This window comes from Microtus ochrogaster (genome assembly GCF_000317375.1).
Source record: "Microtus ochrogaster isolate Prairie Vole_2 chromosome 14 unlocalized genomic scaffold, MicOch1.0 chr14_random_1, whole genome shotgun sequence".
Lineage (NCBI taxonomy): Eukaryota > Metazoa > Chordata > Mammalia > Rodentia > Cricetidae > Microtus > Microtus ochrogaster.
The window spans coordinates 30963984-30976172 of record NW_004949096.1 but is presented as its reverse complement, the minus strand read 5'-3'; the positions used below and the strand labels follow the sequence as shown (position 1 = coordinate 30976172).

Genomic DNA, 12189 nt, shown 5'->3' with positions numbered 1-12189 from the left:
GCTGACCACTGTATGTGACAGTTTCGGGCAGCTGGGGAAATGGGGAAAAGGTAAGACTGGCTTCTGTAGCCTGGTCTCTGGGGACTCAGGGGTTCAGCAGTGTCCCAGGGTGCCCCCAGGCAGTTCTCTCCCAGGAACGTGAGAAGACCACTGCCTACAGGTTGATAGCCCTGTGCACAAACAGCAAGAGTTCCAAATTTGATTTTTCCATTAGACAGAATGGTTTGGGGGTGTTTCCCTACCTACCTATTCTCCAGTTTCTTCAGAGGGAGCGTAAGATGCGCACAGGATAAGGACGTGATAAAGATCAAACAACAGAATGGTGGCAGAGTGACTTCTCTGCTTTCTTTCCTTGTTTTGTTTCGTTTGAGACAGGGTCTTATCACTTAACTCTGGCTGGCTTGTTATTCACTTCGTAGGCCAGGGTGGCCTCGAACTCCCAGAGTTCCACCTGCCTCTGCCTTCTGAGTGCTCGGATTACAGGCTCATGCTGCACCATCTACTTTATTTCTTCATGGTCACTGTTTCTCCATTGAGCGTCTGAAGAGTGGCAGACTGCACCGCACTAATCTCTGCTGCCTCGCTGCTCTGCCCTTCCGGCTCTTTTTGCAACCAGTTGTTCCAGCGACACATGTGTAACCAGTGCTTTTGAGTCTTCTCTGTTGAGCCAGTGTGTGTATACGCTCTTGTCTAGCTTGGATCCTAAGATAAACTCCTAAGATTCAGTCACTTCCTGCTCCCTGTTGAGCCTAGGAGATGACCACAAGGCAGAAAATTAGCAGGAAAGAAAGAAGCCCCGTCTCTACCTGGGGAGCGGAGCGGCCTGCCCTTGTCTGAGCCTCCTTTTCTCTGCCGACTCCCATAGTTGGCAATCCTAGAAGACTATGCAGACCCATTTGATGTTCAGGACACTGCCGAAGGCTCAGGAGGAACTTCAGTTGTTCCAGAGAAGGTTCCCGAAAATGATGGCTACATGGAGCCGTATGAAGCCCAAAAGATGATGGCTGGTAAGTACTGGGGATGAGGGAGATGCTCCCCAAGGCCTTGACTCTCCAATACAAATGTAAGGACTGGTCCTGTGGTCCCCGAAAAATAGGGAGAAAGGTCCTGCCAGGTCCTCAGGAATGTGGCCAGGACCTTCAGGACAGTCATTTTGGAAGAGAAGGTATATGGTGTGACACCCTAGGCCATAGAAAAGGCCTTGAAAGCAATGGTCCAGTAGAAGCATTAGAGAGAGGAGGGGCAGGGTGATGGTATAGATCAAGTCAAACCTCCCCAAAGGAGTCAGTCAGCGGCCTTTGGAAGTGTGATGCATCTGAACTGACATTATCAAAGAGAAACTCTAACAGCAGTTGAAGATGTCCATGCATTAGGTGTCTGGTGTGGAGCAAGTATCTCAGAGTTGGAGAAGAAAGAATTGAGTCAGACCTGCCCTTGGGGAACAGAGGCCAAGGGATGACCCCGGGAAAGAGTCAGGGACGGGGTGACCAGAGGACGAGGGTGGGCCAAGAGAAATGCTGGTTCGAGAGACTGAAGAATGCAGAGGTTGAAGTGGTGAGCTTGGATTTGTGCCAAAAGAAGAAAGCAGGATTACCGTGGCATTTAAGGGGAGTTTCGAGGCCGTGGATACAGAATGGACTAGGAGAGCCTATCGTAAAGTTGAATTAGCAAGCTCTTTCAGAAGTGGTGGGGTTTGTTGCTTCCTGATGTTGTATGGTTTTGGTTGTTCTTATGAGACATGGTGTCACTACGTAGTCCAAGCTAGCCTGGAACTTCTTGTGTAGCCCAGGCTGGCCTCGGATTTACTGCAACCCTTCTGTCCTCACCTCCCAAGTGCTGCAATTACAGGCATGAGCCACCATGCCCTGCCCAGTTGTTTGGGTTCTGAGGAGCCAGTAACTAAAAATTCTTTCTTCCTCTCCTTGGAAGAAATAATTAAGAAATAAGATTAATGAAAGGGCTAATGAAGATTAAGATGTTAGCTTTATTAAGATGTCAATTTATAAAGTTGATCAGAGAACATAACTTAGTGATATTAACACAATGGGTTTCTTGTACTTTTCAAGAGAGTCAAACTTGCCCACTCAGGGCTTGGTGGCACAGGGTAGTTGTGGCCTCTGCACAGGGGCATGCTCCTCACTGCATGGACAGAAAAGGACTGGGATTACTGTGTCTGCAAGAAGGCAGAGCTGACCAATCAGATGAGCTGCCCTGCCTTCCTCCTTGTTAGCGATGGGTGAAGGGACAGAGTGTCACCCCAGGAACCCTAGAAACCCAAGCCTGAAAAGTGGAGGGTTTGTTCAAGTAAAAGTCTAGATATGGAGAGGGGAGGTTGAAAGTCATGAGGTTGAAAGTCATGAGCAGATGAGATTTCAGCCAGAGAGATGGTGCAGTATTAAGCGCCCAGACTGCTCTTGCAGAGGACCTGGGTTCAGTTCTCAGCACCCATTATCTGGTGACTCACCAACAGCCTGTGACTCCAGCTCCAGGGGACACAACACCTCTCTGTGACCACCTTCTCTCATTTGCACAAACCTGCATCCAGACACACATACACGTGCTTAAAAACAAAGCAAATTTTAAAAAAGCAAAGAATGCGTTAGGGTCAGGCCCAACGGAGCATCATAGTGACCAGAAGTGGAAAAAGTAAAAGCGCTACCCTGTTTAGGTCTGAGAGAAGATGGCCTGAGCCATGCCACAAGTGTCCTGGAATTATATGTGGAAATGAAAGTGCTCAAGTGTGCATTTTTCTTTCGGAGCAGTGGGACCTGGGGGAAGGAGATGTCACTGGGCATTGAACCTAGGCCTCATGCATGCTAAGCAATGTTCTACCACTGAGACTCAGTCCCAGTCTTAAAATACACATTTTTTTGTGGCAAGTTAGCTCTGGAGCTTTATTGTTATTATTATTATTATCAGATTTGGGTCAGTGATCTCAAAAATTTCCTAAGCTCTGGAGAAGGTAGTGAGTCTGAAGGGAGCTGTTGTTAGAACCAGGCATTGTTAGCAGCTGTTCCAAGAGGACCAGAACTCCAGACACGGTGGTGCAGTAAGTCTGGGCAAACAGTTCAGAAGTCAGGGTAGGGAGAAGTGAGACCTGGGCTTGGGGACAGAGGCCAAGAGAGGATCCAGGAGAAAAGAGCAGCGGGAGGGAGGGAAGCCAGTGGATGGTTACCGACCTGTCAAAGGAGACTTTAAGAGGAGGAGAGGCCCGTGGTATATGAGCAACAGAGGATTTCCTGATTGTGATTATTTCAATTAGAACAGAAGTGGAAATTAATGAATAAGTAAACAGCTAGGCACTAAGGAAGAGATGGACTAGAGGAGGACTGTGCCTCAGTTTCCTTCACATGCCCACTTCAGCTTCCCACTTCTGGCTGGCCATCCTGGGATCCTTCTCCTATCTTCTACCTGCCACTTCCTCCCCTGGGTCTCATGCTTTGAGAGCCCTGGGAATGTTTCAAGGGTGCAGGACCAGGATTTGTGACGGCTGAGTTCCCCTAACGCCAGCGCATCGGCCCTGAACAAATACCGCCTGAGATGCTCAGGGTTGAGCTTACTACTCCTTTTTGCCCTGGCAGAGATCCGGGGTTCTAAGGAGACGGCAGCCCAGCCCCTACCTCTCTATGACACACCCTATGAACCAGAGGATGAGGGGGGCAGCCCAGAAGCTGAGGGGACTCCCTGGCCCAGGGAATCCCGCCTGCCGGAGGATGATGAGAGGCCTCCGGAAGAGTATGACCAGCCTTGGGAGTGGAAGAAGGAACGGATTTCCAAAGCCTTCGCTGGTGAGTCTTGCTGGCGTGGGAAGCTCTGCTGGGGCCTCTGAGCACTTCCCAGGCTCAGAATAGGAGGAGAGGACCCTGGGAGCCAAGCAAGGTCTAGGAGTGGAGTTCTGGAGTAGGGTGATTGAGTTCTGTGTGTGGGGTTGGGACTTGGGCAGTGTGGATGTAGCGCCGTGTGCAGGGCATGGGTATGGGAAGAGAGAAGGAGGCTCTCCTACATCTTGCCTCTTCGAGGCCAAGAGGCTTGAGCTATAACTACCTTTGGGGATTTGGATAAAAATAAATTCTAATACAGGTTTATGAAAGTTGTGGCATGTGTTAAATATATTTGAAAAGAGGGTATTTAACACTTGAAATGATGAAAATAGATGCGTATGTACCATGGATTCTGGGGCTGTGTCTTCAGTGGTAGGCCCTGCCATGGCAAGGGTGTCTGGCTCCAAGGGCAGTTCTGTGCTACAGATGGAGGCTGTGAGGTTGCTAAATGAAGATCAGGTTTCTCCTGCCCCAACCACACCAGTGTCCCAGGCCCAAGTCCACCATGGAAACGTGCATATTGGCAGTCTGAGATGGGTGGAGCAAGGGCCTGGATTTGGGAGACAGCCTGAATCTTGAGGGCTTAGATGCCATTAAATTTCATTCCTGCTTCCATGCCCCTGCACACACACACACACACACACACACACACACACACACACACACAACCTCTCACACAGAGACAGCTCATCCTGCATCCAGCCCTCGGCTCTGCCCTCCCCTCCCCACCCTGGCAGCCAGACTGGGAAACCACAGGTTTCTGCTTTGCTTCCTGTAAAGCACACACCCATCAAGGATGGGCCATTTATCTCCAGAGGTCTCCTTGGAGAATCAATACTGTTTGGATTGCTTAATGGGAAAATCTATGTTCATCATTAGGAAGCCTCGTTAGTGGTCCTGCAGCCGCTGGTGGCGTCACTCTTCTCAGGACTGGGAAGAGGAGAATTAGGTTTCAAAAAATCATCTGCCCCAAGTCTGAGTGTTCCAGATACCCCGAGGCTTTGCCCCTGTCTTCGGGTCTGCCAGTTACCAGACTGGGGGTTAGGAAAGGAGACAAGGGGTGTCGGGAAACTGGGTGTGGTCCTGGGAAGTGTGGGCAGCTCCTGTGCCCATGTTTCCACTTTCCCGGTCTTCTTGCTCCCTGGAACTGGCAGCTAGTGAGAGGTGGAAGATTAGGGCCGATGGAGCAAGATTCTGTGCCTTCCTGTTTGCCACTCAAGATCCCCGCCTTTTCCTTACCAGGCAAGGCTGGTCTAGTACTGGCCCTGCCAGGCCCTCAGAATCCTGTTCTGCCTCCGGTGTTGCCTCTGCCTCTGCCCTCCTCCTTTCTAGGCTGTGTGTATCTTACCTCTGCATTTTGGTGTCTCAATGTCTGCCTCTCTCTGTCTCTGTCACTGTCTCTTTCTCTTCTCCCTTCTGCTGCTGGCTCCAGTTGACATAAAGGTCATCAAAGACCTACCTTGGCCTCCGCCTGTGGGACAGCTGGACAGCAGCCCCTCCCTGCCTGACGGGGACAGGGACATCTCCGGTCCAGCTTCACCCCTCCCAGAGCCCAGCCTGGAGGACAGCAGCGGTGGGTCCTGTGGGGACTTGTGGCCAGGGTGATAGGTCCTTTACCCTTTAGACCCTGTCTGTGGGTGTGGGTTGGAAGAGAGAGAACAGAAGTGCCCATCCCTCTCTCCCCAGAGCTGTATGCATGGTCTTTTAACCAAGGCACTTTCCTAGTAGGTTCTGCACCGTGCCACAAAATTCACTATTGTCAGCTATGAGGAGGCGGAGACAGGAGGACTGCCTTGAGTTTGAGGCCACGCTGAGCTGCTACATAGTTCCAGGCCGGCCTGGGCTATAGAGTGTGGAACTCTGTCTAAATACAGAGGAAACCATTGTTTTTATAATTTAAGTTCTCTTCGGTGGAGCTTTGCCTGCTAAGGCAGGTGTTCCTGAGGTATGGGGAAGTGCTGGCAACAGGAGATGCTCTCCTCTGGTGACTGGAGGGAAAAAAGGTAGTCATTCATTCAAGAGCTAGAGAGAGAAAGAGCCTCGGTCGGTGGGGCAGGGGGAGGCATCAACTTCTATATCCAGTTTGCCCAGAATGAACACCCAAGGGTGTGTGGGGTGGTGGTGTGTGTGTCCAGGCATCAGCCTCTGTTGGACACTGCGCATGAGACTTTGTAGATAGTTTGTAAGTGCAGGCGAGAGAGAGTCACCTGTGTATGTGTACCTGTGGGCAGGGGCCCCACTGGGGGTCCCCTTGTGCTGATTCTCAGGCTGCCCTGCTCTGGAGATGCTAGACCCTGTGCTCCTATGGATGGGGGAGGAAAAGCAATGGGCAGCGACCTTGGGTGGAGAAGGGCCGGCAGTCTGGCGGCTTTGGACAGGATTAGCCTGTCAGGATGGCACCAAGGGGAATCAGATAATTGTTCTCGGATCAATAAGTCATTTCTACAGAATGGCTTGGCAAGGCGATTTGGGGAACGGTAATGAACTCTGAGGAGGAGAAAGAAACAATATTATCAACACTGAAGCCACCCTGAGGGGGGTGGAAGAGGAGAAGGCAGTCGGAGGGAGAAAGCTTAAGTGGTTTCTCATGTTTTGTCCTCCCTCGCCTGCCAGTGTGGACTGGGAGGCCCCAAGGGCTCTGCCATGGCGTAGCGACTGCTGCTCACCCACCCCCACCCCCATAGTGGCCCAGGATTCTGTCCCTGGAGTCAGGCAGACAGATCAGTGAGTGTGCCCTCCCAGAATATGCCTTTGACCCTTGTGGGGACTTGAAAGAAGTAAGCACTTGAGAGGACTCTGCCTCTGAGGACCTCCGAGTCCATGGTCAGTATGTTCCTTACAGCCCAGTTTGAAGGATCGGAGAAGAACTGCCTGTCGCCTGGCCGGGAGGAGAAGGGGCGGCTACCTCCCCGGCTTTCTGCTGGGAACCCCAAGTCAGCCAAGTCCCTAGGCATGGAGCCCAGCAGCCCTCTCGGGGAGTGGACAGATCCAGCACTGCCTCTGGAAAACCAGGTGTGAGTGTCTGTGTCCACTGGGGACTCCCTCCCTATTCCTCCCCTCCTGCAAGGGACACCCAGAATGGGTGGGCCTGGACGGCGAGGGACCCAGCAGAGATGCCCCCCTTCCCCTCTCTCATCCTCAGCTGGTACCACGGGGCCATCAGCCGCACAGACGCCGAGAACCTTCTTCGGCTGTGCAAAGAGGCCAGCTACCTGGTGCGCAACAGTGAGACCAGCAAGAACGACTTCTCTCTCTCCCTCAAGTAAGTAAGGGTGGCCATGGGTAGAGGGGCCTACTAGCCTGCCCCCAGAAGAGGATTCAAACAGTCTCTTCTGGTCCATCCAGGCTGGGAAGAACCACATGCCTTGTGAACTTCTGCTCGCTCCACCCCAGGCCCTGGGGAACCTGAAATGTCAGAGACTCCTTAGCCCCTATACTTCAAGGAAAAAGCACTTGAAGCTTTCTGTCACTAGCTGTTCAACCTCTCGAGGCCTCTGTTTCTTTGATAAGATTGAATAAGATCCATTTTATTGGGAAGGATTTAATAGCATTTGACTTAGTGTCTTACTTAGCACCTAGCATGTTCTTAAACACCACGCTAAGTGCTTAATAAATTATTGCCATCACTGTTAAACCCTAATATGTAGAAGCCCTGACAAGGAGGAGCTTTACTTAAAATAGTCAGCAGGGTGAGGTGGGGGGCAGACCTAGGTGCAAAGCCATTCCACTGAGTGAGGAACTCTGTGTGTGAGGGGCGAGGAAGAGGTGACCAAGATAGGGCCCTCCTTTTCCATCAGCTTGCTGTTCTACACAGCCCGGACTCAGACTCCCAGGCTCTCCAATAGCAGGATGGCCAGCTCTTGGCAGCCAAGCGTTCTACCCAGGATAGCCTGCCAGCCACATGAGGTGGTCAGCTCGCTTAAGGTGTCCCACTCACCTCCCCCAGCATGGCAGGAATATCTTCAGAACCGCACACCACGGTGTCTGGTGCATTCAATGCAGATACAGCTACACCTCGAACAAATGTACACATGTAAGATTATTCGTGTTAACTGAAAGGGATCAGAAAAAATATCAAAGAGAAAAGTGGCCTCAGTTCTATCCTGGGCTTTGATAAAGCTGGCTGTGCAACCATAGACAAACCCGTGAACTTCTCTGGGCCTCACACTCTCCCCTTGCTGAATGAGCTAATAGCGTGGGTTCTTCTAGCTCTCGTATTCGGGAGCCCACAAGCTATAAAATCCAAAGAGGATGTTGGAAAATTTCATTTGTCAAAAGTCTGATTTACAACAACTTTAGGTGGAGCACTGTTATTAAGATTATAATTGGAATTCTTGGCACATACCACCTAGCATATATACCATGTCCAAATCAACTACCACTCTGCTGATAAATCTCTTTTTATACAGATGAAATAGATTCAAGGAGCTTTGTTACTTGCTCAAGGTCACCATCAAATAATTAAGTCTCCAAGCTGGGCACGTGGATAGTAACTTGTCTCAGTTACTCAGGAAGCTGAGGCACGATTTCGTACACCCAGGATTTCCAGGCCAGCCTAGAAACTGTTTCAAAAGACACAAAAAAACCAGGACCTAGCTCAGTCTGACCTCAGGAACCGTGCTGTTCAGTGACAGGGTTCCACCACTCACCAGGTTCCACGTGCCTGAAATCTGGTACTCTCCAGCTCAATGGGAGACACTGTCAAGATTTGGGTCTTTGCAGTGGAACTGGGCAGCTAGGGTGAGGGACCGCCTTAGTCTAGGGAGTGAAAAGGCAGGCCTGGACGCCTGCTCCTGCTCCAGCTGATCTGGCCCACAGGCTGTCTGCCAAGGTCTCGTTTGCATATAAATGGCTTCTCTGAAATACAATTATGGTTTCTCTTCTCTCCCTAATGGAAGGGCTTTCACTGGTAATTAAACAGCTTCCTCAAAAAACCTTGCCCGCCCTGAGCCCTGTGGCCCAGCTGGTCCCACCCAACCCCCTGAGGGTCTGGCTGGGACCTTGCTGTGTCTTAATGGACCCTCAGACTAGTCCCTGGAGATTGGACAACACAGACAGCCCCTCCTCCAGAGGTAGTAATGCAGAGGAGGCCACGGTACCTTTCTTAGCCCGTCTGTTCCTCGGGGGAAAATACCCTGTGCAGTCTGAGAAAGGTAGTTCTCTCCAGTGGGTTGTGGGAAGGGTGGGAGAAGACAGGGCCCACGCTGCTTCCTACAGCACATGGGAGCTGCTGCATACCGCCCTACCTCCCCATTGCCCACAGATCTATGCTGGCCTCATACCCTTGGCTCCTCCCCTCAGGGCCTGTGTGGTCACTGCACACCAAACGGTATTTCAGACCTACAGACCCAAGCAGATTCCTAAGTAGGACTTCAGGAACCAGACCCCAAGAGGAGTGGACTTAGGCCCGTTTGCCCCCCACCCTTTTCTTCTCTTCAGTTTTCTTCTCAATTTCTTGTTTCCCAGTATAATAGGTCTGGTCAAAGGTTCGTGTGTGTGTGTGTGTGTGTGTGTGTGTGTGTGTGTGTGTGTGTGTGTGTGTGTGTGTGTGTGTGTGTGCGCGCGTGTGTGTTTTTGTGACAGGATGTTAGAACAGAGGCAGCCTGTAGATGGCCTTTTGGGGGGGGGGCGCACCAACTTACAAAAAACAACACAGAGACTTATTATGAAAGCCTATTCTTAATTAGGCTTGTTCCTAACTGGTTCTTATAACTTAAATTAACCCATATCTTTGAATCTACATTCTTTTTTAAAACTTTATTTTATGTGCACTGGTATGGAGCTGTCAGATGCCTGGACACCTGTTGTGAGCTGCCATGTGGCTGGATGCTGGGAATTGAACCCAGGTCCTCTGGAAGAACAGCAGTGCTTTCAACTGCTGGGCTATCTCTCCAGCCCTTAGTCTGCATTCTTTTATGTGGCTCAGCTACCTTTACTCTGCACTGCCCATCCTGCTTCTTCCATGTTGAGCTGGCGACTCCACCTTCTTCTTCCCAACATTCTCTCTCTGCCTGGAAGTCCTGCCTGTCTCTCCTGCCCAGCTATTGTCTGTTCAGTGTTTTAATGCACCAGTTATGACAGCAGTGTATAATATCCCATAATAGGCTCCTCACTGGTCCTGTTTCCCACACATAGGCCTCTAAGCTCTCTTCTTGCTCCTCCAGGCTCAGGGAGAGAGTAAACAAATTAGGCTTTGGTGCTCTCTCTCCCAAACATCCTTTACCCCGTGCCTGTGGGTAAGTTACAGACCCAGGGCTTGGCAAACCAGGCCTGCGGCAGTCTGGACAATTATTCTAGCTGAGAGCCTCACCCCTATACATTCTAATGTGGGGCGGGGGTGTGGGGGACACATTTGAGAGCTGGCTGGAACTTTGCTCAGTGCATCCCTGTCTGGAAGGCAGAGGGCTAGCTAATACTGATTTTCTGGGTTGTTCAGGGAGTTGGAGAGGCAGCATTTTGAGGTACAGGTAAAAGAGATCCAGTGTTTCACTGCCATCCTCAACAGCTTAGATTCCGCAAGAGTTCTGGGGATCTTAACTCAGGCCAAGCCAGGATTGGCGACTTCGATACCAAAACAGTTTCAGTACTAGCCAATTTATGAAGTAAAGTTGGGGGATTTTAGTTAAAGTTATTTCAGTATGTGATTTAAGCATGAGGAACAAAAGACGTGCTCAGAAGAAAATAGGATATACTCAAGTGTGTGTACAGGCTACTGAAGGGAGAGGGTGCGGCTCATATTCTTTTGCTTTGTCTTGTTTTTTACTATAATCGTATGTAGGATTTGGGCTGGGTCTGAAGCTACTGTCTTATCTTGGTGAGCTTCTGATAGGATTAGTATCACTAAGGTAAAAGTTTAACCCACAGGAATATAGGAAGGTAGAATATCTTTGCTGTAAACAGGATTTTGGGAAATTTTTGTGGGTTTTTTTGCCCTATAATTTTTAATCAAACCATAGGAAAAGGAACGAGGCCTTCCCCAAGGGCTTACACATTCAGGCCTTAGGATCTACGGGCTCATGGCTACTTTAACATAACATTTCTATACTGGAAAGCAATATTACTTCTGCGTCAGCCGCCTTTACAGCAGACGTCAATTGTGCAAGATTCTTGCTGCTTTGCTGGCAAGAGGCTTCAATCAGACTCCAGGGTGAGGGGCTAGCCTCTCCTCTCACCCCCTCCCCAAGCTCCCCTGCTCTGTGATCTCTCTCTCTAGCTTGCCTCACTCCCGCTAATGTCACTCTAGGCCTACAGGGCTGGCTGGCTGAACTGAGATCCAAGTAGAGAAGGGGTGCTCTCAGATTGGGGGGGGCTTCCCCATTAGTGTGGTTCCTCCCCACACTTAGCTCCAACAAACACTGGCTTGGCAGGCCCACCTGCATCCTCTCCCTCCTGCCAGGGGCATCCCTCACAGGTGCTGCTGCCATGTAGCTCAAGAAAGCCGAGGGTGAGGCTGGGCCTGTACTTCAGCTGGTAGAGTGCTTGCCTAGCACAGACGAAGCCCTGGGCTCAGTCCTCAGCACCCTATAAACTGGCACACACCTGTAATCAAGAAGTGGAGACAGGAGGATCGGAGGTTTGAGGTCCCTTTGATTATTTAGCAAATTTGAGGCTAACCTCACTTACCTGCACCTGTCTTTAAAACCAACCACGGTAAGGTTGAGCTGGCCCCATTTGGCCACAGGCTGATGGACTGAGATCACAGAACTGGAGGGTACTGGTCAGCACTCCTCACCGGCATACACCCTGTACACTCACCACACACACATCCTTGGCACACCCAGTATGCTCACCACAAAGCCAGTGCGAGCTACCTACTCAGCCCCCCACCCCATCCGTATTCACCTCCCACTTGAAGCTGGCTTTGGAACCACATTTGCTGGGGGTGGGAGGAGGTGGAAGTAGGGGACTGCGAAGGACCCCTGGTCACCAGGATCTCTCCCTCTTCCCAGGAGCAGTCAGGGCTTCATGCACATGAAGCTGTCCCGGACCAAGGAACACAAGTACGTGTTGGGCCAGAACAGCCCACCCTTCAGCAGCGTCCCTGAAATCGTGCACCACTACGCCAGCCGCAAGCTGCCCATAAAGGGGGCGGAACACATGTCCCTGCTCTACCCTGTGGCCATCCGGACTCTGTAGATGTGAGACCAGGGAGGGCACTATGATAGTGGAGCCAGCCTTTGCCACCTGCCCGATGGCTGTGGTTCTTACCAAGGACATGAAGTCACGAACCTGGCTTCCCCTTGTCCTACGACCTCGTAGGCGCTGAAGATTCCTTAATTTATTATAAAGGGGAAGGAATCCTGGGCCTTGGAGTAAAGGGGCGGTGTGGGGCTGGGAACAGAAGGAAGCCTGGGGAGGAAGGAGGCTC

At 51.0% G+C, this 12189-nt stretch overlaps 1 protein-coding gene across 3 annotated transcripts in view; it reads left to right on the top strand.

The window, feature by feature from the left end:
• Shf (Src homology 2 domain containing F) overlaps positions 1 to 12124 on the top strand; it is a 20189-nt gene extending 8065 nt beyond the window's left edge. The window contains exons 2-7 of one of the 3 annotated variants that reach the window (XM_005364374.3): positions 866 to 1007; positions 3582 to 3788; positions 5254 to 5394; positions 6664 to 6835; positions 6964 to 7083; positions 11771 to 12124. In XM_005364374.3, the coding sequence (XP_005364431.2) occupies positions 866 to 1007; positions 3582 to 3788; positions 5254 to 5394; positions 6664 to 6835; positions 6964 to 7083; positions 11771 to 11957 (969 nt within the window). In that variant the 3' untranslated portion in view covers positions 11958 to 12124. Of the gene's footprint in view, positions 1 to 865; positions 1008 to 3581; positions 3789 to 5253; positions 5395 to 6663; positions 6836 to 6963; positions 7084 to 7166; positions 8731 to 11770 lie in introns of those variants that run through there. The other 2 variants (XM_026787744.1, XM_005364375.3) reach the window with 2 other exon arrangements.
• Positions 12125 to 12189: the final 65 nt, after the last annotated feature.